This window comes from Bos javanicus, chromosome 3 (genome assembly GCF_032452875.1).
Source record: "Bos javanicus breed banteng chromosome 3, ARS-OSU_banteng_1.0, whole genome shotgun sequence".
Classification (NCBI taxonomy): domain Eukaryota; kingdom Metazoa; phylum Chordata; class Mammalia; order Artiodactyla; family Bovidae; genus Bos; species Bos javanicus.
The window spans coordinates 59,859,611-59,887,506 of NC_083870.1; the positions used below are offsets into that span (position 1 = coordinate 59,859,611).

Here is a 27,896-nt window from a genome sequence, read left to right on the forward strand (position 1 = left end):
TTCTGTCACAGAAGCCGTCTTTATTCTGGCCCATTTCTTCTACACATCCTTCACTGTTTGTGTATATCTCATAAAGATGATACCTGGGCCACTGTCTATTTACTTACTCTTTCTAATATATATTCGATGCATACTTCTCAGTATTATAGTATCTTCTTTTTTTCCTTTTCCAGCCAGTCACACTGCATAGTCATATTGTGTTTTCTGCCAAAGTCCGTGAATCATTTTCTGTCATCTGCTGTTAAATTATATGTTCCTTCAACCTGTTACCTCTATGATGTCATTGTGGGTTTTTGTCGTTGTTAATTTTGGATTCAAGGGAAGAGACATATTTATCTTTATTATATTCAGTATTATTTAATTTAATCTATTACACCAGCCTTGGGAATAAATGTCATCATCTGCAGGATCTACTATTTTTTTTACCTACTTGTCATATAAAAATGTAATTAACGTGTTTTCTGGATATTCACCAAAGTCATCTAAAAATGTTTATGGAACAGACCTGACAGACTCAGATTTAAGATCCTTAAGGGCAGAAACTGTCTGTCTTGTTCCTTGTTGTTCCTTTTGCTCATCACAGTGTTTGGTACAGACTATGTTTGATGGATTAAATTGGAAAAAGTGCTCAGGCTCTTTGGTATGACACCAAGAACCTCCTTTTAAATGGACATAAATTCACCTTGACTACACTTTGAATAATGTATAAATTCATCAGTCTGTATTCACATTCACCCAATGTTTTCATCTTGACCGCAGGGTATTGAGAGATATCTATTTTGTTGCTATTCAAGGATTTCCTACCTACTACAATTTTGCTGTTGCTGCTGTTTAGTCACTAAGTCGTGTCCTACTCTTTGTGACCCCATGGATTATAACCGGCCAGGCTCCTCTGTCCATGGGATTTCCTAGGCAAGACTACTTGAAGTAGGTTGCCATTTCCTTGTTCAGTGGTCTTCCCCATCCAGAGATCGAACTCACATCTCCTTCATTGGTAGGCAGATTCTTTACCACTGATCCACCTGTAACTCTTGTCCAAATGGAAATGAGGTAGTCAAAGATGCCTGACTCTTAGAGGGCTTGGTTCATTCTCACACCGGCAGATTGTCTAACTGATCATTTTCTAAGTGCTTACAATCTGGCCCTTTAAAGATTCACTGCAGGGTCATTCTGGTGATTAAATTTCAGACCATACCTTCCATCCAGTTTTGGAAATTAAAATGATATTTACCTGTCCTCCATGTTTCTGCAAAGATCTCTGTTTTTTTAGTAGTTTTCAGCTGTAATTTATTGGGCCTGAAAACGTGAACTCAAGGTAGGGAAACTTTCTTAAAACGTACTTTCTTAAAATTACTTTGCAGAGGTCTTGATTTAGTCATCCCTGTCCATTTTTTTCCATACCTTCTCAGTTTAAATACCATTCACCTTTACTGAAAAGACAGAAATAAAAGAGACAAAGGGTTTGTTTAGTTTTTTTTTTTTTGGTATTCATAAACTACTATTTGTTCCAGTGTATCCTGATAAAATATAAGCATAAAACTTTTTTTGTTAACCTTAGCATTTTTTGCAACAAGTAGCCTTTTTTCTTTCATGTAATTCTTTATATAGATTGATGCCATTCTTTTATTCTTTTTTCATTGGTCTTTTTCTCTTATGCTTTGTATGCAACTGTTATATATAACCTTGTGGGAAAACTGTATAATTACATTGCTTTTCCATTTCTTTCTCATAGAGAAACCACATAGTCAGAATTTCATTTTTGATAACTTCTTAACCCCTTAAACTATATCCCCTTAAAGAATCTTCTGCCGTGAATCATATTTTCTTCTGTACCTCAATCTCAGGCTTTCTAATCTTAGGCTATATTCAACTTCTGTTTTCCTGATGATCGTCCAGAGAAGTTTTCTCCTGGGACACCATTACTTTCCTTTCACCAACAAACTCCTCCTTTCTGGCTAGTTTTGGCTCAGAGTTGAAATTCCTCTAGGCATTTCATCTGCTCTTTGGGAGATGAAATTGTCTGTGTATTAAACTAAAAGTTAACCAAGAATTAACTTTAGCTGGATGAGACCCTCAGTAAATGTCTGAATATTTGAAACTACGTCATAAGTCTTTCTTATTCTATCCCATCAAGTGCTTCCTGTGAAAGTATATTTACCATGCCATGCTACAATATCAAATGTATCTCCTTTATAACCCATATTCTATGTTAGTATGTAAAACACCTGGTGTATGAGACTGTGAGACTTGTTTAGGACACAATTCTCTATTATTTTTATTGAAATGATTTGTAACACACTCATAGTCATGCTTTTTTCTGCATAATTTAGATAAGAATTGTTTGCTTGTAAGAATTAGGTACTTACTCAAATTAAACTAAATATGGGGGCTTTAATGACAGAATTGGAGAAGGCAATGGCACCCCACTCCAGTACTCTTGCTTGGAAAATCCCATGGACGGAGGAGCCTGCTAGGCTGCAGTCCATGGGGTCGCTAAGAGTTGGACACGACTGAGTGACTTCACTTTCACTTTTCACTTTCCTGCATTGGAGAAGGAAATGGCAGCCCACTCCAGTGTTCTTGCCTGGAGAATCCCAGGGACGGGGGGGCCTGGTGGGCTGCTGTCTATGGGGTCACACAGAGTCGGACACGACTGAAGTGACTTAGCATAGCATAGCATAATGACAGAATATAGGAGTATGTTATAGAATATGTGACCATGGAGGATAGCTGAGCTCCACAAGTAACTCAACTAACATCTGACACTTAGGAATTGCTATCTCTCCATGCTTCTTTGATTTTGAGGTTCGTCTGTACCATTCTCCAGCTTCTGCACCCTAGCATTTGTTGGTTGTATGTGCACAAGGTAAAAAATGGTGATGTTATCTGCAATGGACATGACCTTCCAGATCAAGTGTCCAATCCCCAAACTCAGTCTTGGTACCCCTGCTGTATCTCCCATATCTAATTGCCTTATAATGGCCTATAACTTATGTTCTTTGGTGTTACAAGCTCACTTGCTCCAGCCATTTGGATCTAGAGAAGAAAGATCTTTTCTTGACACCAACAAACTGGGGAAAATTGCTTTCCTAAGAAGAGGGCACAGCAGAAAAATGTCTTGGAGTTTCCATGTTAGAACTACCATCTTTTACTCTAATTGTTATTGCTATAGGTTTATTTCTAACTTTTCTTCATAATTACATTAAGTAGTTTATAGACAAACAGTCTTACACTTCTTGGAAAGATACAATCCCATCTTAGACATGGCTCTTTAATTTCATTGTTTTAAGTCATGGTTTAGAAATTTTCATTCACTAATATCTCCCATATTTTCCTCTTTCTCTCAAAGGGAATCAATTTAAAATACCTCATGTTCTCAAATATTTGTTTCCTTCCAATAATGTTATTACCCTAAAGATATGTCCCAATTGTCTCTATGGGAATCAGCTTGACTAGGTAACAATCCTGGGCACATGCTTGAGAAAGAGAGCAATACTAGCTCTCCTTTGGTTTATTATAGCTGCCTCTAAGTTCCACCAAGCTACCAACACCAACATATATTCTTTCATCCCAGGGTTAGTATTTGATAGCCTTGAACTACCAGGCCTATTTAGTTCTGGCATTTTTTTTTCCTTCCTCAATGAAGGTCCAGTCACATCCCATCTCTACTTCAATGAGAAACACATCCTTTCTCTGCATTTCCAATGAACCAGCATCTTCTATTTCTTCTCTCTGTCACATTCCTATACTTTTCATTCTATGAATTCTGATTTTGATTCTCTTCTCCGATAGATTGTTCTGTTGAAATTGGTATGAAACCACTTTTCTAGAAGGTCTGGATTTACTTTTGAGAGTAAATATACTTATTGTGCATGTTTAGTTCATTTGAATTTCTTCACCTTTGCTGTCTCTTTTTCCTTTTATGCATTATTCTTTATTCACTACTCATTTTATTCATTCATACTGTTGGATCAAGTTTTTCTTACCAAGTCCAAGCTCTCTCTGCTCACCGCATGACAGGCCAATAAATCGGGAGACAAGTTGTTGGGGCAAAGAATAGTGACTTTAATCGGAAAGCTAGCAGACTGAGATGATGGCAGATTAGCATCTCAAATAAATAAATAAAAGAGCCCCATCTTTTCTCAGCCAAATTCCAGGATCCCTTTATACAGAATAGGGGGAGGGGCCCACTGTGGTGCTGACCAATGGCCAAGAGGGGCTGCTAGAGGTAGTGCCTACCCCACCCCTATTATAATTCCCCACCGTCAATGTTCATTCCACAGTCTTGTAGGAAAATGGGTGATGATCTTTCTGGTTACTTCCCACTGAACAGAGGTGATGAGGGTGTGATCATGAAATGGAAGTGATTGGCTTGTGGTCTGGAATATTTCTAAAATTTTTAGTAAGCAGTACACTTCTCTGTCTTTATTTACAACTATTTGAACCTAATGAAATTCCTTCTGTGATGAAATCTGAATCTCATCACATCTCCTCTGTGTTGAAATTTTACTCTTTTTGAAGAGAAATCTTAACCCTTCTAAGAATTCACAAATCTATTGCTCTCTAGGCCTCTCAGGAGTTGGGTCATTTTCTGATGTCAGTGGGGCTACTTTAACCCAAGTGTGATGAATCCATGGCTTTACTCTAGCTAGCTTGATGGGTGAATGTGTGATGAGTAATACCACGTGTGGTCCTACCCACCTTGCAGTCAGCTGGTGTTCAGGCCCTTGTTTTCAACAGGTTTTAAGGAGGATTCAGTCTCCAGACCAGAAAGAATATAAGACTAACTCAGTTGGATAAGCAGACCTACTGGAAACAAACTCACAAACAGAGGTTAGTATAGTGTCCAGAGTTTAACATAATTGGCAACTGTTAGATTGTTCAGAGCATTTATATATTCTCCCCCCAAGGCAGACACCTGGAATGGCCTACCATACGATATTTCAAAGGAGCTTAATTTAAGCCTGCTTCTGGGAGCCACACTGATCCATAGCAAAGCAACTGGCAAGGCCTTATCCCAAGTTAAATTCCTCTCTTGACATATTTTAGCAATGCTCCTTTTTAATGTATAATTCATTTTCTCAGTTTTTCCTGTTAATTGTGGTCTCCAGGATGAATGTAGCTTTCTATTAATTTGCAGTACTTTAGACACTTGTTGGGTTATTCTAGAAACAAACACAGACCCATCACCTCTTTGATGGGAGTTAGGCAGTCCAAATTGGGGGATAATTTCCTTAAGGAGGACTTTAACACCTTCGGAAGCTTTTCCTGACCTGGTGGGATATGCTTCTACCTATCCTGAAAAAGTGTCCACAAATGCTAGCAGGTATCTGAAGTTTCCTGTGGCTCGAGGCATTTCAGTAAAGTCTATATGCCAGTCCTTGGTGCACAGGCTCCTCTGTGTTGGGTCCCCATCTGGGGAGGTCTGACAGCAGTCTTTGGGTTATTTTTAGCACAAATTCTATAATTTTGAGTGACGTGTTGGATGGTCCTTTGTAGGTTAGGCCCCAGTACATACTTTTGTGTCCACATCTCTCTTAGATGTCATCTAAGGTGACATCTCTCCTAGAAAGGGTACCATTAGGAATGTGCTGCAGCACAGTGTCCAAGAGGGCCTTGGGAAGCAAAACATTCCTGTGTGCATGACAGTCCCAACCAGGAGAGATGTGATGAAGAGTGAATCTCCACTCTTTGACCCTCTCCTTCCCGTTTCTGGATACACAGGCTGCTATTTTGACAGGTCAGTCTGTGGGAGAAGTCATGGCTTGACCATCCCCACCTTGGCTACTTTCTTTATAGCTTGGTCAGATAACAAGTTGCCTTTTATTAAATGAGCCTTGCCCTTTTGGTGGCCCGGGAAGTGCATTATGGCCACTTGTGGGGGTTTATGGACTGCATCAAAGAGTGACAGGATTTCAGAAGCATGTTTTAAGTCTTCATTGTTTGAAATGAGGATTTCTTTCCAGATTGCTCTGTGAGCATGCACCACAGAGAAGGCACAGAGGGAGTCTGTGTATGTATTTACTTGCTTGCCTTCATTGAGTAGTAGGGCTCTTGTCAGAGGAATGACTTCTGCCTTCTGAGCTGAGCTCCCCGGCACAGGGCTTTTGCCCCAACAGTCTTTTTAAAGATTACCACCACATACCCGGTGCACTGCCTACCTTGATCCATTAAGCTGTTTCCATTGGTGAAAAGGTCTGATAAGTGTGGTCTTTTGGAATATACTAGCTGAATGACACGTAGGCAGTCATGCTCTGGGGATTGTGCAGCATTAACTGAGACAGTGGGGCTGGATTTATGACTGAAGTGACCTGAAGCCCTACATTGGGATTGTCCAAAAGAATTTCTTGGTGCTTTCCCATTTTCCCAGAAGTCAGCCAATAGCTCCCTTTTTGTTCCAGTAAAGAAAGGACATGGTGAGAGACATACACAGTGGTGGGTTGCCCCAGGATAAACTCCTCAGCTTCCTGAAGTAACTGCTTCAGCTCAAAGGAAAGGTGGCTCCCAAATTGTGTTTCTTGCTCCAACTGCCACGTTTTGGGTTAGCTGGTGCCACTTCAGGGAATTTTGAAGAGAAGGTCCTCAGGATAAGTGGTCCTGGAAGCTGCTAGGGCCTTACATGAAAATTCTCTAACTGGGGTCAGCTGGCTTCAAGCAGCAATGATCCTGGCTGACTTTACCAAAATTTATTACCAAGCTGGGGCTCAGTAACATTTTCACCCTCTTCTTTTTTAAGTCAAGATTTTGTACTTTAAAATTCCTCTTCTAATCTGATTTTGTTGGAATTATTTATGTTCAGATGCTCTCTGCAAAGCCAAAATATATATTTCAAGTCTTATATTTTTAAGTATGTAAGTTAGCTAGCAAGTATTCAAAATTCCCATAACTTATGCTTACTTCTAACAGGAAGACAAACTTCATTTTTCCCTCTGCATTCCACTGAACTAGTACCATTATGTCCCATAAATGTTGGTTAATTAAGACATCAAGATATGTATTATCCTATATCACATCATTGTTTAAAACTCATCTCTTGAAATAGAAGTTAACACCATAATAGTCTTAAAGGTCAGCTGGACCTCTGTGATACTGGAAAAGTTACTAAAACTCTGTAGGACTCACTTTCCTTGTCATTAAAATAAGGATTATAATAGTTCCTAAAGCATAGCATAGTTATAAAGATCAAGTAAGAAAAGTGGGTTTGCTGTTTACTGCATAATAGATGCAGTCCCTGCAACAGTAAGGAGATCCAACCAGTCAATCCTAAAGGAAATCAACCCTGAATATTCATTGGAAGGACTAATGCTGAAGCTAAACCTCCAGTACTTTGGCCACTTGATGTGAAGATCTGACTCATTGGAAAAGACCCTGATGCTGGGAAAGACAGAGGGAAGGAGAAGAAGGGGATGACAGAGGACAAGATGGCTGGATGGCATCAACGACTCAATGAATATGGGTTTGAGCAAACTCTGGGAGATAGTGAAGGACAGGGAAGCCTAGCATGCTGCAGTCCATGGGGTTGCAAAGAGTCAGACATGACTGAGTGGCTGAATAACAACAACAAAATGCTCAATAAGTGCTGCTGCTGCTGCTGCTAAGTCACTTCAGTCATGTCTGACTCTGTGTGACCCCATAGACAGTAGCCCACCAGGCTCCCCTGTCCCCGGGATTCTCCAGGCAAGAACACTGGAGTGGGTTGCCATTTCCTTCTCCAATGCAGGAAAGTGAAAAGTGAAAGTGAAGTCGCTCAGTTGTGTCCGACTGCCAGCGACCCCATGGACTGCAGCCCACCAGGCTTCTCCGTCCATGGGATTTTCTAGGCAAGAGTACTGGAGTGGGATGCCATCGCCTTCTCTGAAATAAATGCTAGCTTTAGTTATTCTTATGATTACTTTTGTTAGATTGTAAGCTTCTTGAAATTAGGAACCATGTTCCAAATATTAAACAGTGAATACCTAATACAAATATATTATCTATTATTCATTTATATAACAGTTATATTTAGTAATAAGAATTCCAGAAAATGAAACACACTGGAATTAAGATTACTAGATTTAATTCTAGTTTATGTTCCACTTCTTTATTTCCCCCAAGTTGGTGGGTTGTTTTATTTCTTCCTCTTAATCTGACGATTTTTTCTTTTTGAAAAATAGTAATCATTTCTTTTCTTTTTTTTTTTTTTAGTAATCATTTCTAAACTTCCTTTTGTCTTTTCTCACTGCAGAGTGATTCACATTCAAATTCTACCTGTATTTTTAAGTGTTAGCTGCTCCAGGCTCTGTGCTAGGTACTTGAGCATACCTAAATATTATCTCCATTTCATAAAGAAGAAAACCAAGGCTTAGAGAGTTCAATGGAATGGCCCAAGATCATACAATTAATGGGCTTCCCTGGTGGCTCAGATGGTATAGAATCTGCCTGTAATGCAGGAGACCTGGGTTCAATCCTTGGGTTGGGAAGATCCCCTAGAGAAGAGAATGACAACCTACTCTGGTATTCTTGCCTGGAGAATTCCATGGACTGAGGAGACTGGAAGGCTACAGTCCATGGGGTCACAAAGAGTTGACATGACTGAGCAACTCACACATACTAGTTCAAGAATGACCAATTAGACTTAACCATAAACCACTGAAAAGAACTTTAGGAGGAAAATGACTAAGTAGTTTGATGTACAGAGAGATAGAAATGTCTCTTCTTCAAAAAGGGGTGAGGAGGAGAGTCAGGGAATTCTTTGTAAAGATGAAATTACTCTCGGAGATGGCCAGTCACTCCATGGACAATTGAGAGCTGACTAATCTGGAACAACTTTTTCCTTTCACTCCTTTCATTTTAAATATATATTTAAATATATATAAAATAAATACATATTTTATTAATTATATATATATATATGCATGTTTATGGCATATAAATGAAAGTAGATAAATTGACACTATTTGGAAGATAACATGGTAGGCATGGGAGAAAAACATTTTATTTGATGATATGTGGACCATAAGTACCGGAGAAGAAAATGGCAACCCATTCCAGTATTCTTGCCTGAAAAATCCCATGGACAGATGAGCCTGGTGGGCTACAGTCCATGGGGTCTCAAAGAGCTGGACATGACTGAGTGACTAAGATGATGGTGGACAATAAGTAAATTCACAGGCTTTTGATATATAAAGAATGAATCTAGTAGAAGACCCCTTATCAGTGGTGAAAATGATATCACATACGTCCTTTCACCAAGTTTAGTTACAGTTCTCATAATATAAAACTAGTCCTTGAAATGCCTGGTAAATGTGCTGATTCTGGGTACAGATGAATCCACCACTTCTGGAAGCTTGGTATGGACTCCGATTTAGGTCTCCAATACATGTCCAGCGATTTTTGGTGCCCTTGCGGGAAATACACCATTTGGCATGATCCTGATAAGAGCTGAAATAAGAGTGTCTAGATATCTTAATTGCTTTGATATTGTAGACATGGTGAGGAAGGGAGCAGTTTGAAGGAAGCTCTTGACTCTTCCGCTGCCAGGTTTCTGTTAGCAAGTGTGTCTTCAACTGTTGAGCCATCCAGGCTGCAAAGATGTCTAGAGTTTATAAAGAGAAAAATAGTGAGGTTAATATTTATTCTTAGATAAATCCTAAAAATATCCTCAGGAAGAGAATCATCACTCATGCCTGATATGTGGATGTCACAAGCGTAATAAAAACAGCATGACTGAAAGAGTGGATGGGAGAACATTTTGTAAATGCTAAAGTGATATGAAAATAAAAGTAATTATCTTTATTACTAGGATGATATTGGAGCTCAAAATGTCTTCTGTTCTGCACAAACAAGGGAGCAGTATATGTTTTTGTCCTGAAAAGACCTTTGGAAAGATTAAGGCTAGAGAAGTAATCAGAGGCCAGCATCTAGAAATCTTTATAAACCATGCCAGAGTATATGAATTTTCCTGAAATCAATGTGAAATTTTTTAATACTGTATTTTATTTATTCATTGTAAATTAGTTAATTTTATTTTCGTTGCTCTGGATCTTCATTGCTGCGTGGGGCTTTCTCTAACTGTGGAGAACAGGGGTTACTCTCTAGCTGCAGTGCACGGGGCTTCTCATTGCAATGCCTTTTGTTGTGGAGCACAGGCTCTAGGCTCATGGGCTTCAGTAGTTGCAGCACATGGCTCAGTAGTCGCTGCTTGCTGGCTCGTGGGCATGCAGGCTTCAGTAGTTGTGGCTCATGGCCTGTAGAGTGAGGGCTCAGTAGTTGTGGTGCAGGGGCTTAGTTGCTCTGAGGCAGGTAGAATCTTCCTAGGCCCGGGACTGACTGAACCCGTGTCCCTTGCATTGGCAGGCAGATTCTTATCCACTGTACCACCAGGGAAGTCCTCAACAGAGAATTTTTTAAAGAGTGTTAGTGGGGGGTCACAATAAACTGTGGAAAATTCTGAAAGAGATGGGAATACCAGATCACCTGACCTGCCTCTTGAGGAACCTGTATACAGGTTAGGAAGCAACAGTTAGAACTGGACATGGAACAACAGACTGGTTCCAAATAGGAAAAGAAGTACGTCAAGGCTGTATATTGTCACCCTGCTTATTTAACTTATATGCAGAGTACATCATGAGAAACGCTGGGCTGGAAGAAGCACAAGCTGGAATCAAGATTGCCGGGAGAAATATCAATAACCTCAAATATGCAGATGATACCACCCTTATGACAGAAAGTGAAGAAGAACTAAAGAGCCTCTTGATGAAAGTGAAAGAAGAAAGTGAAAAAGTTGGCTTAAAGCTCAACATTCAGAAAACGAAGATCATGGCATCTGACCCCATCACTTCATGGCAAATAGATGGGGAAACAGTGGAAACAGTGGCTGACTTTATTTTTATGGGCTCCAAAATCACTGGAGATGGTGATTGCAGCCATGAAATTAAAAGACGCTTGCTCCTTGGAAGGAAAGTTATGACCAATCTAGACAGCATATTAAAAAGCAGAGACATTACTTCGTCAACAAAGTTCTGTCTAGTCAAGGCTATGATTTTTCCAGTAGTCATGTATGGATGTGAGAGTTGGACTGTGAAGAAAGCTGAGCACAGAAGAATTGATGCTTTTGAACTGTGGTGATGGAGAAGACTCTTGAGAGTCCCTTGGACTGCAAGGAGATCCAACCAGTCCATCCTAAAGGAGATCAGTCCTGCATGTTCATTGGAGGGACTGATGTTGAAGCTGAAGCTCCAATACTTTGGCCACCTGATGTAAAGAGCTGACTCATTGGAAAAGACCTTAATGCTGGGAAAGATTGAGGGCAGGAGGAGAAGGGGACAACAGAGGATGAGATGGTTGGATGGCATCACCGACACAATGGACATGGGTTTGGGCGAACTCCAGGAGTTGATGATGGACAGGGAGGCCTGGTGTGCTGCAGTTCATGGAGTCCCAAAGAGTTGGACACGACTGAGCAACAGAACTGAACTGAACTGATTGGGGGAATTGATAGAAACTGATTTATGATCATAAATAAACAATGTGCAGGATGAATTGAGAAGACTACATTAGATTGGAGAGAGGAAAAACATGAGGTTTTCATAATAACTGTGATAACAAGCACAAGTGTAGACTATGGCCATGAGAAAGAAATAAATTGAGAGTTATTAAGGACCTGGACGGAGAAGGCAATGGCAAGCCACTCCAGTACTCTTGCCTAGAAAATCCCATGGATGGAGGAGCCTGGTGGGCTGCTGTCTATGGGGTCGCACAGAGTCAGACACGACTGAAGCAACTTAGCAGCAGCAGCAGCAGCAGCAGCAAGGACCTGGAACTGATTGTATTTGATGATTTGATATGGGGGGGGGGGGCAGTGAGAAAACAGAAGGATTGAGTGTTTCCAGGTGAGTATGCAGAATATGAGAAAAGGGGTAAGATATGTGAGGGATAATGATGAGATGAGTTTGACATATTGAATTTTATGTGGCTCTGCCACTCACTGTTGAATACATCTGTCAGAACACAGGCCTTGGATGAAGATCTAGATTTGGGAATCTCTCAAGGGCTAGCTGGAATTGCCTCAAATGTATTGTAGATGAGATAAGGATGAGTAGAAGACCACAGGGCAACCTAGTCACATAAGGAGTATGCAGAGGAAGAGGACATGGCAGAAGAGACTTAAAAGCAGGAGGAAGACCAAAAGACTGTACACTGCCAGGACTCAGGGAGGGGAAAGTTTCAGAAAGGAAACTGTTCCAACTGTGCCAAATTCTGCAGAAGCTATTTCTGTCCTATTACTTTGGGGATCTCTCATGCCTACCACAGGGCTTGACAAGTAGTAGGCATTCAATAAAATTTATTCACTATTAAAAGAAGGAAGCAAGGAAGGAAGACTGAGGTCAATTAAGGCTGTCATGGGTGACTGGGGATAGAATACAGAGAAGCAAGACTGTAGTCAAGGAGCAGTGAGCAAGTAAAGACCCTGAAGAATTTTCTCAAAATAAATTTAGAAGAAAAGAAAAAACCAGAGATATAGGGAATCTAGAATTGAGGGAGGATTTTTTTTTTTAGGAATGTTTGGGGCTCGTAGAGTAGATAGGCTAAAGTACAAGAGGGAGAAGAGATTGAGTGTAAGAATCCATGTATTCTGAGCCAGGATGGTTTCTAGGGCACAGGGGGCCACTGCTTCTGTTGGAAAGGGAGGAATCTGGTGAAAAGGAATGAAAGCAGAAATGATTGTTGAGGGTGGAGTGTGCGCTTGAAGTGGTTTCTCCCTCTATTCGCTCTGTGAAGGAAAAACTGAAGACGAGTGAAGAGACAGGGAAAAGTAAAGGACTTGAGGGTAAGGAAGGCTTAAAATAATTGCTTAGGGAGTGAAAGAAAAGGAAGAAAGCTTGATTCTGTGCCCAACTGAGGCTGGAGACTGAGTTTTTACTGGCCTCTAGCTAGATGGTTGTGAGTTACTTTTTTTTGGATGGATCAGCAGTCCTTCTATTCAAGTGGCTATTGTTTGAATTGGTCGTTGATGTCCCCTTTCCCTTTCCTTTTTTTGTCTTTCCTCCTTTTCTATTTCTACACCCCTAAGTAATCAGTATATTTGCTCTTTGCAATCCAAAGTGAGTCCAACAGCACTGTTATAACATATCGTTTTGATGATGGTCTTTCTTACCGTCAAGAAAAGAATCAGACTTGGCAAAATGGAGAAATTTTTGTCCCTGGGCTGACTGAAGTGTGGCCAGGTGCCGGCCTGGGATCTCTGAGGAGCTGGATCCAGCACACAGCTGGGGCATGTGGATGAGCTCCATGCGAAAGGCTGCAGGGATGGAGCAGCTGTAAATGTTTGGGTTGTAGACCAAGAGCTGAGAGTCTGAACCAAACAGTAAAGAAAAGTTGAGATTTAAGACACAAATGGAAATGCTTGTTGGTATTTTAGATCTTGTTGTGAATTAAAAAACTGAACAGAACAAAAAAACAAAAATGAAAGTATTTCCTTCTTTAAGCCTTCAAACTTTTAATTAAAATAGTTGACACCTATTGAGCACTCCCTACTTTTTATTACATGGCTTTACTAAATTAATCATAAGAATATTACCTTATTATTGGGTAAGTTATTTTATCACAGTCCTCATTTTATAGATAAATTAATGGAGAATTTATGCCCAAAGGTATAAAACTTGTAACTGAAGGAGTTGATAGTCAAGCCCAGGCAGGCTGGCCTTGGAGACCATGTGTTTTTTATCCTATGTGTAACCATACAAAAGTAGAAAACGCCCATATACTGATCATCCAGCTTCAAGAATGACCAATTCATCACCATGAACACCCAGTCTCTATGCTATTAAGCTCTATAATCTTTGCAGGAGCTCAGCTAGCTAGACTAGGGCTTAATTTGGGTAAGAGGCTCAGTGATCCTTTCCATCAGATGGAAATTTGATTAAAAAAATCATATTTGAAACCTCCTGTATTAGAACAAATCACTCTTTACTATTTAGCAGCTCCCTCAGTAAAAATGATTGATAAAATACCATCACTACTTCTCCTCCTCATTTGTACTTTGCATTTTTCAAGTCCAAGTATTTTTGGCCACTTGAGCTTCAGATCTTAAGGGAAAGTCATCTGGTTTAGGCTCAGAAGTATCATGTTGTTGGCCTGTAAGCAACATGAGGTCTGCACAATTTAAAAAATAAGGTGGAGATCATATTAGAAAATCAGAAGATCTCTTTCTCTCTCAATTTCTCTTTCTCTCTCTCTTTTCTACTTTACATCTTCCCCTAGATTTCTGCTTCCTCTGAAAAATATGGAGATGTAGGTCTTCATTCTCATGGAGCCACAACATAATGGAGTGGCAGCTTTCGAGGAAAGCTAGTGGAGAGTCAACACCCCACTTTGTCAAATTCCCCACTGCCCATGCGATGTTCACTGGTGTCACCCAGTTTTGTCACCTGCCTGGCCCCTTTAGACATTTGAAACTACCACTTCTGATCAAGTTCAAAGACTTCCTTGGACCAGGAAACAAAGGTTCAGTAAGTGAGCCTGCCCAAGATCTCATCATGGCAAAACCAATATTGGAATCTAGGTATCAGGGTTTATGAATAGAGAAGCAAATGAAGTGATACATTTATTCATAATTTCCAAATCCCTTCTTAAATATTATGTCTTTTTAAAAACACTCTAATGTTACCTATTGCTTCATACTGGTTGTACTTGAAAGTTATGCACATGCCAGCTTGTCCATTTCGTCTCCCTGTGGGTGGATAATCATAGCCTTCTTCAGGAACTGGAGGAAAATGGGGAATGGAATGAATCAACCAGAACCCCTGGACTCTGTTCCACAGAAGTACACCTACCAAAGATACAGTTAATACAGATAAATTAGAAAAACAAGCCTCCTTTAAAAACAGAGTTCAAAGCTACAACATTTAAGCCTTTTAAACTTCAGGCTAATGTTTCCTTAGGCTAATAATGACAAAGATCATGTTCTTTTTCAAAGATTTAAAAACCAGTTCAGGTACACATTACATTGCCCCATTACTGATGGTAACCCAACACAAGAGGGAGCTAGCGCAGACACCCTGTGAAGAGTTAAGAGGCATTTCATGTTGAAACTACAAGGAAAATTTGTTTTGGCAGAATGCAAATTTGCTAAATCGGAGTTTGACCTCGATAGACTATATAGTCACCTGGCAAGCTTCAGATAATGTTTTTACTGCTAAGCAGCTAAGCTATTTTCAAAACCCAGCTGAAAAACATAGTTGAAAGAGAAAATATCAAATGAAAAAATGTATTTGCAGTAATTTGTTGTGAGAAACTGATGCTCATTTATGTGCAGAAGTCACCCAATTTCACAAGTTTGAAAAAAAGGAAGCAGAAAAGGGGTGGGGGTGGGGATGAAGGAAGCCATGTCCTAAAGCATCCTGCTGCTGCTGCTGCTGCTAAATAGCTTCAGTAGTGTCCAACTCTGTGTGACCCCATAGACAGCAGCCCACCAGGCTCCCCCATCCCTTGGATTCTCCAGGCAAGAACACTGGAGTGGGTTGCCATTTCCTTCTCCAATGCATGAAAGTGAAAAGTGAAAGTGAAGTCGCTCAGTCGTGTTCCACTCTTCATGACCCCATGGACTGCAGCCTACCAGGCTCCTCTGTAAAATCTCTGGAGCAGACAGTATGAAAGCCAGAAAGGAAGAAAACTGAAAGATTTTCAACATCTTGTGACATGGCACAAAGAACCCTGTCCAACAGGCACCTATGACTATTTCTGTGTTTGTAAATATATCAGGATAATTTGGGTATGCTAACTTGGCTTTCTGGTTTGCACATGACCATGCAGACATAAAAGTCATGCTTGCCTTAGTGTTAGAGTAGCAACCAAATGCCTGCCAGTTATTTCTTTTTCAAAGAACATACTTTAAGAAAGCACACTGTTGCTGTCTCAGTGACTGTGGAATCAATACCTGCGTCGAGATGGAAAATGTTCAAAGTTCAGCTGCCTCACAGAGCTGGATGACCTCAGGGTCTCTCTTCTACCCAGATGAGTATGCTGTTCGTCTGAAATCCTAACTTCCTGGAACAAGTGCCACAGGATGTTGGAGCACCTGTTGGCAGGGAACTCTCCCATATGACATCAGGTTCCACTCCATTTCCAATCTTCTTTCTGAGCCCTTGTATCAACTAACAGAGTGGAGTGACAATGGTGGTGGGAGCTTGGTAAAGAAGAGTTTGCAGAATGTGGCAAATAGGACCATCAGGAGGGCAACTTAGCTAAATCAAAAGCTAAGTTGCTCATGGCATTTGACAGCCATTACAAATTAAATTCTTAATTAGAGGTTGCAAACTGGCAGCCCACAGGCCAAGTCTAACCTGCAGATACATGTTATTATGCTTGCAGATTATTTTTAAAACTTCTAATTCATTGCCAGCACTTAAAAACTGGGATTTTCCACAAACTCCTCATTTTCTCTGGAAAAAGTTACATTCCCATAAGGCAAGCTGAGTGGTAACTGCTTCTTTAGACCATGTGTATACTCTCCAGTTCTCTAGTTACCTGCTGATTCAGCCCCGTTAGCTTGCTGACATCATTTTCCTGACCCTGAAGGTATTTGCTTTGGGAACCTTCTGAAAAACACTTATTGCCACGGGAAGTTATTCATGGTATATTAAGTTGAAAAAAGTTTGAAGTAATCACTAGAAAAGTTTTATAAAAATGTTTCAAAATATATATTATAGAAAAAGTAAAAAAATATTAGATGCAACTGGGGCTTCCCAGGTGGCTCAGAGGTAAAGAATCTGCCTGCAATGCAGGAGAAGCAGGTTTGATCCTTGGGTCAGGAAGATCACCTGGAGGAGAAAATGGCAACCCACTCCAGTATTCTTGCCTGGAAAATCCCATTTTCCAGGAGCCTGGTAGGATACAGTCCATAGAGTCACAAAAGAGTTAAACATGACTTAGTGACTAAACAACAAGATTAGGTGTAATTAGCTAATGAATATTAGGATTACAGATTTTTTGTTTACTATCATTTTGACTTCTTCAACAACACACATACTTATATACATAGTTTACAAATAGAAAAATATAAAAAAATCCCTATAATAAAAATCATTATAATATATAATTATTAACAAACTTACTATAATATGAAAATTATTTTTAAATACTTTTTCAAAAATGTTTACTGTCTTTTAAATGGGACTAAGAAGGGTGAATTTTACTCTATGTAAATTATACTTCTATAAGTTTGACTAAAATGTGTGTACACACACACACACAGTCTGGCTAGTATTTCCAGTAGTCAAATGCTTGTATTTCTGCTTTAAAGTATATTTTAAAAATGCTGAGAAATAAAATGGTATTTGTGTGAAGGATATTTCAAAGTCAAATTACATCATTATAAACTGTGATACAGGAATCACTCATCTTGATAACTCAGACCATTAAAAAGAAAAGCTATCTTTTTAGTGTGGAATATAAACCTACCAAAGATAGGTTGTTTTAAGAAAATGCTGACTTCCAGTAGGAAAGAGAAATAAGAGCCTTTGTCATACCTTTGGTGTGTCCATACTTTCTGCTGTAATTCACGGATTTAGGGACTCCATCATTGTATATTAGATAGGCTGTGCTGTTACTCTGCAGGAATATTTTAAGGTTATAATGGCATAAGTCCTTCACTCATAAACATTTTTTGCTCACAACATTTCTACCAGCTACCCAGCCTACGATACAGAACTTTCATTAATACACATGAGAAATCATCCATTCCCCTAATGGGCAGATTTCCCATCAGTTTGAATTCTGTGACATGCGAGGCAGGAGACAAGAAGTCCATCCTCAACTTCGCAACGTGTGTGACAGCCCTGTGCTCTGTGATGTGTGTGTGAGGGCAATATTCCTGTTTCTCCCAGTTGTTTTGGACTCATGTTTCTGATGAAGCAACTAGTGTATAATAGAGGAGTCCTTAAATATTTGTTCAGGAAATGAAGTAGGAACAATCAGCCAAGGAGTACATCTGGGCTTTTTCCATTGATATTATAGGCACAGCGCAGAAATGGCTGTCAGGGTTTGATTTCCTCTGCCTATTTTGTGCTTTACCACTTGGTCATAGCTTCCTGTTTAATCAGAATTCCTCATTCTCTGCTTCTACTACCTCTTTGTTAGTGGAGGATTTTTTTCTTCAATCTATTTCCCTGTGTCACTTCACCTTTCCAACTTGACATTTCCCTGCTTAAAAAAAAGTGGTGTAATTGAATGTGTCATATTGGATTTCCTCTGGTAAGGCAAAATGCTAGTAAATTCTCCAAACAGTTTGCCAAATCTCTGAGTCAAAATGAAGCTATTACTTTGATAGTGTCTTTTTGTCATGTTTTGGAAACTTGCTTGTATTTGTTCAGTGTCATTCCATTTCAACTGTATCATGATGCAGTGACTCTTAATGAAGCCAATACTGTCAATAGTACAAAGTCTCAGCAATATATTAATAATTAAAAGCAGGAAAGGACAGCCCATCTCTGTAAAAAAGGTCTTTGTTTTTCTCTGAGAAAAAAATAAGAGTCTCCTACAGTTGCTTCATTATTTGGTTTCATCTAAAACCTTTTTTTTTTTTTTAAAGGCATAAGGTAGTCTGTATAGCATTTTTGGCTACTATGTTTAGGAATATTTGGGGAAATCAATTGTTTTCTTACCTGCATTTTCCGTAATTGACCACAGCTACGGTTGGTATTCGCGTTCTCCACTGGAGAGCTCTCACAATTGTTCTATGAGCCTGTGTTGAATGTGCTAACAAGGCCATTGTGCGCCTTTAGGGTACAATGTGGAGGGCCTCTGGGAAGATTCGGTGAGGAACACAATTCTCCTAATAGATGAAGTTTATCATTCTAACTAGGAGTGTAACAATCAGCTAAGATTAAATGGGATGTAACTCTAGTGAAGAGAGGCCCTTTTACAAAGGGGAAAAATCATGAACTAACAATAGGGCCTGGAGATTATCATACTAAGTGAAGTAAATCAGACAGAAAGACAAATATCATATGATATCATTTATATGCAGAATCTTAAAAAAAATGATGCAAATGAGGTTTTTTACAAAACAGACTCACAGACTTCGAGAATGAATTTATGGTACCGTGGTGCGGGGGAAAGGTGGGGAGGAGGGATAGATTAGGAGTTTGGGATTGACATGTACACACTGCTATATTTAAAATAGATAACCAACAAAGACCTGCTGTTTAGCACAGGGAATTCTGCTCAGTATTCTGTAATAAACTAAATGGGAAAATAGTGTGGAAAAGAATAGATACATGTGTATATATAACTGAGTCACTTTACCGTGCACCTAAAACCAAAGCAACATTGCTAATCAACTGTGCTCCAATATAAAACAAAAATAACAAAAAAGGAATAGGCAGAAAGAGGCCTGTGCCTTTGGACATCTTTATTTCTTTAACTCCTAGGTGGATTTGACTTATTGGACTACTGGATGTTGAACAAGAAGGTTACGGTCCCCAGTCTAGCTGGGAATGTAGTCAGGCAAATATAGGCAACTGTGATATGGTCTAAGTGTTATTGTCAAGGTATATGGAAGGTTCTCATTTATTGACACAACAGTAGAAGAAGGAAAGTATTTCCCAACATAACCCCAGATATTATCTTAACTTGACATTTGAGATTTAAAACCAGTTAGTCTGATCTTGCTTTCTGCTTTCTGTTAGAAGTTCAATTCTGGGTCAGAAGACGGGAAAGTTGTATCTTCATGGTCACTTCTGGCACGTATGTTCAACTTCCAAAGAACATTCAGTTTTACCTGAATATCACCCCCTATTGTTGTTATTCTTTTTTTGGCTCTAGCCAATCAAACATGGCAATCAGCCCCTCTACTGTCATTTTCTTCCAGAATCCACCACTCATGGCATTGTGTGTGAGCAGGGTTTACTGAAGCTATGAGACACTGAATGGTTTTTACATTACCAAGCTGACCTGCCTCAGTCTCCCTCCATGTTTTATCTACTTTTAAATTCCTAGCTTCCATCTACATTTTTTTTCTTTCTTTTTTTTTTTTGCAGAGCAGTTTAGCTCTCCTGCCCTCCTAGGCTCTGGGACTACTTTTGCACTTCCAAAGATCATTATTATAGTTTGTCAAACTAAGACCCACCCTCCCCAACCAAGATAAATGACAGAGGCTTTGCAGTGTTACTCTTTCCTTTCTCTTCTTGGGCAGTGTGAAGTGGGGAGGGGAAGAAGGTGTTTATTTTTTCATTGATGGGTTATACTCCAGGTTTTCCCATTGCCAACCTTGGAAAGCAGAAGCAGCTACAGGTAGTTTTGATTTTACGTAATAATTTATTAATTCAAAACAGGCTTGTTGCTGAGACTGAAGAATTTCTAAAAGCCTCTAGGACAGTGTTTGGAACATCACATGTATTCAAATAGTTTACAAATAAGTTTTGACTTGGTAACTTGGCTCTGAAGGCTGGTGTTAATGACAGGTGAATACAGTGAAATATTTGCACACACAGAGACAGCTCTCCACACATTTCAAGTAAATGTTCAAATAGACCTGTGCACTACGGTGTCTCAGATGGTAAAGAATCTGCCTGCAGTGCAGGAGACTCAGGTTTGATCCCTGGGTCGGGAAGATCCCCTTGTGAAGGGAATGGCAACCCACTCTTGTATGCTTGCCTGGATAATCCCATGGACAGAAGAGCCTGGTGGGCTACAGTCCATGGGTTCGCAAAGAGCTGGACATCACTATGTGACTAACACTTTCAGTAGTGCTACGGTCTAACTCAGAATTCTTGTGGGAATTAAATTAGTTGACATATGTAAAGGCCCAGCACATTGTTAAGTGTTGAGTTATTTTACATTTTTACTTCTCAACAAATTGTTAGGAAATGCATAGATGAAAATGAAGTGAAGTGAAGTGAAAGTTGCTCAGCCATGTCTGACTCTTTTTGACCCCATGAGCTATAAAGTCCATGAAATTCTCTAGGCCAGAATACTGGAGTGGGTAGCCTTTCCCTTTTCCAGGGGATTTTCCCAAACCAGGGATCGAACCCAGGTCTCCTGGATTGCCGGTGGATTCTTAACCAGCTGAGCCCCAAGGAAAGCCCATAGATGAGTGTAACTGGATATTAATTATTGTTTGATTTACTTGTCATCTCTGGTTGAAAAACAGTATCTTGTCACTGAATAGCAGATGTTGCCTGGATGTTAGGAGACTGCACACACTGAAGCACTAGGCCTATTTACCCGTGTCTCTTTGGCTGGTTAGTTCATTGCCTGATGAAGTCCAGTGTACGTGCTCAGTCGCTCAGTCATGTCTTACTCTTTGTGACACTTTGGACTGTAGCCTGCCAGACTCTTCTGTCCATGGAATTTTTCAGGCAAGCATACTGGAGTGGGTTGCCATTTCCTCCTCCAGGGGATCTTCCCAATCCAGGGTTCAAACCCACGTCTCCTGCATCTCCTGCATTTGCAGGCTGATTCTTTACCGCTGAGCCATTGGGAAAGCCCGATGAAGTCCAGATAGCAGATTTAATCTCCATACAGGCAAGTTAGTTCCAGGGCCTTGAACTAGTTCTTAACCTAGTAACCTAGGTACAGATACTCTAACCCAGTCCTAGCTCTTAACCTACTATTTGGAAGATGATTAATTAAAAGGAAGACCAAGTGGAACCCTTTACTTTTCCCATCAAACTCATCACGCTATGGCATGAACAACCCATAACTCATGGCATATTGACCATAGATCTATATTGCATTGGAATAGGAAAGTGCTCTTCTCTCTAGTTCCCTTTAAAGGGCTAAGATAGCCAGTACTGAGAAAATTGGCAGAGTTTGGCAGCCAGAAGATTTCAATATGTAATTAGTTCAGTGATGCCATTGGACATAATGCTAAATGTATCAACAATTTGGCATTGCTGTAGAGTCTGTTGACATATCCCCTAAGGTCTTGGTTGGGTTGATTCAGATTCTGAGCTAACTTACTTCCAGCTGCTAGGATTGGGGGGTGAGCAGTTATAACTTTTTGGAATCTTTGGAGTCTGTATAATGCATTTTATGTGATTCAAATGAATGATTAACTATAACATACCTCAGAGGCAGATGCTTCATACAGTTGTTGTAATGTCCTTCCCAAAACACTCTTGGTGGCATTCATCAGTTGCTTACTCCTACTCCAGCTTCTGGTTGTAGAGTCTAGGTACAGGTACTCTAACCCAGTCTCTCTGCTTTCCTCGTTTTGTTTTTTGGGCAACTTATAAAAGGTAAACCTAACAAAGGAAATAATTATGAATTACTAACATTTACTGAGTGTTACATTTTTTAAAAAATTATTTATTTATTTGGAGGAAAATTGCTTTACAATGTTGCATTGATTTCTGCCATACAACAATGTGAATCAGGCATGAGTGTGTGTGTACACACACATACATTCATCACACCTTCCTCTTGAGCTCCCCTCCCCTTCTGCTATCTCCTCCCTCTAGGTCATTACAGAGTGCCAGGCTGGGCTCCCTGTGTTATATAGCTGTTTCCCAGTAGCTATCTATTTCACACTGGTAGTGTATATATGTCAGTGCTACTTTCTCAACTCATCCCACCCTCTCCTTCCCCTGGTGTGTGCACAAGTCTGTTCTCTCTGTCTGTGTCTCCATTCCTTCCCTGCAAATAGGTTCCTCAGTACCATTTTCCTAGATTCCACATATGTACCTTGATACATTTTTCTTTTTTTGACTTACTTCACTCTGCATAACAGGCTGTAGGTTCATCCACCTCACTACAAATGACTCAAGTTTGTTCCTTTTTATGATTGAGAAATATTCCATCGCATATACGTACCACATCTTCTTTATCCATTTATCTGTCAATGGACATCTATTGCTTCCATGTCCTGGCTGTTGTAAATAGTGCTGCAATGAACATTGGGGTAAATGTGTCTTTTTGAATTGTGGTTTTCTCAGGGTATATGCCCAGTAGTGGGACTGTGGGATCATATGGTAGATTTATTCCTAGCTTTTTAAGGACTCTCCATACTGTTCTCCATAATGGCTGTATCAGTTTACATTCCCACCAATAGTGCAGGAGGGTTCCCTTTTTTCCATAGCCTTTTCAGCATTTGTTGTTTGTAGATTTTTTGATGGCCATTCTGATTAGGGTAAGGTGATATCTCATAGTAGTTTTGATTTTCACTTCTCTAATAATGAGTGATGTTGAGCATCTTTTTCATATGTTTATGTCTTATTTGGAGAAATGTCCAAGTATTTTGCCCATTTTTTTGATTGGGTTATTTGTTTTTCTGATATTGAGGTGTATGAGCTGCTTATGTATTTTGGAGATTAATTTCCTTGTCAGTTGCTTTGTTTGCAGTTATTTTCTCCCATTCTGAGGGCTGGACTATTTTCTTGATGGTAGCCACTGTCAAGCACTTAACTATATCATTTCACCTATATCTCACAGAAGGTCTTGAAGTTTAAGGAGAGGGATTTGCTCAAGCTTTCTGCCTCTTATATTCCACCCTTACTGTTGCTCCTTCCCAGAGAAGGAAATACAAATCTGACTGTGCATGTTCTAAAAACATTTACTGGCCTGGTGTGTGAGATCCCTGTGGTGAAAGCCCATATACATTGAACATGGCTCTGCTATTCTTTCCACGGTTGGTAAGAACGCCAAGGCCCGGGCCTGAACTAGAGAAGTCTTAGATGTGTCTCTGCTGCCTGAAGGGCTTGGCATGCACATCTCTTTGCAGCTGGCTGGCTGAATCTGAGATTTGGGTTTGGGCATCAGAGTCAGTGGAGGCTGTTTTGAGCCTCTGGCCTGAGCTATGTTCTTCAGCTCAGTTTATCGGCATACTCTGCATTGAGGATTGAGGGCTAAGACCAACCAGTTAAGTAAGTGCCTTGCTTTCTTTACTATTGTCTCCTGTTTGTATGTTTCCTTTGGTTGTCTCACATGATGGAGAGGTGGTTGGACCTGCATGGTATTCAGACATTCTTGAATCATCTGGCCCAGGGTTTCTCAGTGTGCTCTATTCACATTTTGGGGCTCATTGTTCTTTGTTCTGGGGGGCTGTCCTATGAATTATAATATCCCTGGCTTCTACCTGTCAGTAGTACATATTCCCTGAGTCGTGCCAATCAAAAATGTCTACAGACATTGTCGAAAGTACCTGAAAGGTGAAATTGACTTTGTCTAGTCAAATACCCTTTAATGGCACGAACACACATTTAACCCTCAAATACTCACACTGAACCAAACATTGTAATGCATTCACTATTACCACATAGCTGCATCTCACTTTACCCAGAAAATCTTCACTTTTCACTGGGTTCTCATCAGTCGTATACTTCTATTTATGCTCTTTCCTGCCCTATCCAGGCTTTCTGCCTCTCAGGGCCAGGTCCTCACATGTGGCAGGAAACATGAAATTATTCTTTGATGCTGACCTCATGTTCCTCTGGCCTTTAACTCTCGCAGTAAGTTGTAGACTCAAGACTGTGCCTCCCTGTGTGCTCAGTTCAGCGTTCTCTCTGACAGATACTGCTAAATAATATGTCCATTCAGTTGTGGCAAAAATAAATTTTTTGTGTTGATCACAATTTGATGGCCCACCCATGAAAGGTTTGTGAACTATCATGGCACACCAGTTAAAGACTAGTGCTTTTATAAACAATATTCCTGGGTGACCATCTCCAGTTATAATCTGAAGATTCTTGAATCTATTTCTAGCCCAAATCTCTGTGCTGAGGTCTCAGTTCAGTTCAGTCACTCAGTCGTGTCCGACTCTTTGTGACTCCATGAATTGCAGCACGCCAGGCCTCCCTGTCCATCACCAACTCCTAGAGTTCACTCAAACTCATGTCCATCAAGTCGGTGATGCCATACAGCCATCTCATCCTCTGTCGTCCCCTTCTCCTCCTGCCCCCAATCCCTCCCAGCATCAGAGTCTTTTCCAATGAGTCAACTCTTCACATGAGGTGTCCAAAGTACTGGAGTTTCAGCTTTAGCATCATTCCTTCCAAAAAACACCCAGGACTGATCTCCTTTAGAATGGACTGGTTGGATCTCCAGATCTCTTGCAGTCCAAGGGACTCTCAAGAGTCTTCTCCAACACCACAGTTCAAAAGCGTCAGTTCTTCAGCGCTCAGCTTTCTTCACAGTCCAACTCTCACATCCATACATGACTACTGGAAAAACCTTAGCCTTGCTGAGGTGTAGATAAACCCAAATGCAAAGATGGTTCAGAGACCAACTCCATGTTTTTGGAACCAAGTTCATGATATTGTGCAACAAATCTATTCATTCCCTACTCTTAGGGGATACATTCACACAGACACAGAAGCTAGCAACCTGCAAGTCTTTCTTAACATCTTTCTCTCTCCTACTACCCTCTGCCCATCCATTACCAAGTCTTCTCAGCTGCTCTTCTGCTTTACTTCTACTTCTTTGAGTATCCAGACATTGTCTGGATACTTTTCTCACCTATTATGCTGCAGAAGTCTCACTGGTCTCCATGACTCTGCACTGGTTCCTGGCCAATTGGCCTTCACAGTACTGCCAGTGGGCTTTCTAAAATGCAAATTTGACTTTTTCAAGTCCCTACTTGATGTCCCTCAGTAGTTCCCTTTCAAGGTCAAGTTCAGATTCAGCAGTTTAACCCATAAAGCCCTTCATGACCTGGCCCTCACTTATCTCTCTAAGCTCCCCTCTTGCCATTTCCCCATGTTCTCCTGAAGCACAAACATTACTCAACTGCTTCCAGACTCTCCCCATTGTTTATTGCCTCTGGACCTCCTCAGTGCTTCTCCATTGGCCTGAGATGCCTTGACATCTCCCTTGTCTTTCTAACCAACTCAAAGTTATTCTCCAAATGTCTCCTAGAGAAGTCTTTCGGGCTCCATCCTCTCTAATGCCCCATCTATACCCTTACCACACAACTATGAGCTCCTTAAGGGTAAGGACTATACTTTATTCATATTTATATTTTCAAAACTTAGCACAGGACTGGTGTGTGCTCAGTAACTGTTTGGTGAGAGAGTGATTGAGTGCATCTGTGTCCTTCAGCCTCAACTTTACACAAAGCTTGATGCCAACCATAAAGGCAAACCTAAATACCCTAATTAAAGAGTGAGGAAGTGATCAGAGCTTTTGGAGAATCCACGACTGTAATGCAAAGCTGTGTTTCACCCCTTTGACACTTCAGGAGACCAGTGGCCTCCCACCCACCCTTAACAACTGCCTGTCCTGCCCAACAAACAAGGTTAACCAAAGAGTGCTGTGTACCATCAAGCCCTCTTTCTCCTTCACATAAGTATATGCTCCACTATCAGGAAAAAGTCATCTATCTTCTCTCCTTTGTCAACTTAAAAGGATGCTGGGAGTGTTCTGTTAGGAAAACCACAAAGCAATTGAAGGAACTTGCCAAATGAGAGAAGCTGTCAGCTCTCCCACACCTCTGTGGCCACCAGCTTTGCCCTGCTAAGAGCATGAATCAGGCCCACAAGGCACTGCTCAGCTCCTTCTCAAGGGAAAACTCCCTCATTCAGAGCCTATCCCTACCTGGATATGTGGCCCATTTACACACTTTCACTTCCTTTCCTTTTATGGGGAGAGGTGGAGCAGAGATCTCCTTCAGAACACACAGTGACCCAGGTAACCACTAGTAGTTTGGCTTTCCACTGGCAGGCACCAAGCCTTACATTTTATTTACTTACCAATCCACAGCTTCACCTTCTTCATTTCTGCATGATATTTTTGTTGCCTCCAGGATTCCAAAGAGACCAAGGAAGAGCACAGTCAGCAGTGTTCCTAGAAGTCTTGCTGTCATCTTCTGTCACGTTTAGTCCATGGCACAGCAGGAAACCTTCCCCCTGGACGGTGGAGTCTGAGTTTCAAGTCTCCCTCAAACTGTTCTGGCTCTGACGTTTGGTTCCATTTACCTCTGTCATTTGCTGTCTGGGCATTTTCAGATTGGGACGCATCCTATGTAATTGTGTGATTCAGTCACAACATGCCAGCGTGATTCCTCATGCCTTTGTGCTGAATTGTTGACTGGTTTGCAAAGTCATCAAAAAGTCCTGGAGAGAAAAAAGGGATGTACAGGTAACTCTTTGGAGTGAACATCATGTGATAGGAAGTTCAGCAGACAGGAGAACTCTGTATTGATAAACAGATGTTGAATTAAATCTATTTCATGTGTTTTCCCCTTATGATTGTTTCTCTATGAAAAGAAAAGAAAGTAAAGTAAAGTCACTCAATCATGTCCGACTCTTTGCAATACCATGGGCTGTAGCCTACCAGGCTCCTCTGCCCATGGGATTTTCCAGGCAAGAATACTGGAGTGGGTTGCCATTTCCTTCTCCAGGAGATCTTCCCAACCCAGGGATTGAACCCAGGTCTCCCACATTGTAGGCAGATGCTTTACCATCTGAGCCACCAGGGAAGTCCTCTGTGAGTTTCTCTATGAGTGAGAGTAAATGTTTGTGGTTCACCCATTAAACAGAAATGACAAAATCTTATGTCTTAATACTTAGGATCTATCACTTGTGATACTCTCTATCTTAAGGAAATATTTCCTAAAGAGTACTTCAAAGGCTTGCTTCAGAGAAAGGGCAAATTCAGAATCGCTTTTAGCAAAGATGTTTACATATCCTCTCCACCTCCTAGTTTCAGCCACTCAGCATGGTGCTTTACTTCAAAGAGGCTTTGCTGTCCAATAGGTTACAATGCAATCAGATAAACATATTGACAACTCTTGCTTTAGATCAAATGAAAAATGTTGCAAGCATTGGTTTTGCCCAAATTATTCTTTCTCTTGAAACTGAATCTGAAGTTGAAAACGAAGGGAAAATGGCTCATTACCATAATGACTATCAAAAGGTGAGCCCATTCTCTTTTTAGAGGAGGGAAGAGGTAGATGGGCATATGAAAAAAATTCTTTAAGT

General features: G+C 40.5%; 2 protein-coding genes across 3 annotated transcripts in view; one reads left to right on the top strand and one right to left on the bottom strand.

The window, feature by feature from the left end:
- Positions 1–27,896, top strand: part of LOC133244375 (uricase) — a 107,731-nt gene that overhangs the window by 35,526 nt on the left and 44,309 nt on the right. The window contains exon 1 of one of the 2 annotated variants that reach the window (XM_061411435.1): positions 27,619–27,831. The exons of the other annotated variant lie outside the window; for it this stretch is intronic. Coding sequence (XP_061267419.1) covers positions 27,634–27,831 — 198 coding nt within the window. The 5' untranslated portion in view covers positions 27,619–27,633. Of the gene's footprint in view, positions 1–27,618; positions 27,832–27,896 lie in introns of those variants that run through there. 2 annotated transcript variants of the gene reach the window in all.
- On the bottom strand, positions 8,968–27,872 carry DNASE2B (deoxyribonuclease 2 beta). The gene is made up of 6 exons (XM_061411438.1): positions 26,667–27,872; positions 22,049–22,226; positions 17,508–17,589; positions 14,648–14,809; positions 13,136–13,333; positions 8,968–9,574 (listed from the first exon to the last, which is right to left on the bottom strand). The coding sequence occupies exons 1-6, from the start codon at positions 26,777–26,779 to the stop codon at positions 9,234–9,236; spliced, it is 1,074 nt and encodes a 357-aa protein (XP_061267422.1). The 5' UTR covers positions 26,780–27,872; the 3' UTR covers positions 8,968–9,233.

Bases quoted from the DNA above. Each gene is read 5' to 3' on its own strand.
- DNASE2B (XM_061411438.1), bottom strand. From the start codon at position 26,779: ATGACAGCAAGACTTCTAGGAACACTGCTGACTGTGCTCTTCCTTGGT. The intron at 22,227-26,666 runs GTAAGTAAATAA...TTCCTTTGTTAG, and splicing joins GAAGGTGAAGCTGTGGATTG to GTTTACCTTTTATAAGTTGC. The intron at 13,334-14,647 runs GTAACATTAGAG...TGTTTGGTTCAG, and splicing joins CAACCAGTATGAAGCAATAG to ACTCTCAGCTCTTGGTCTAC.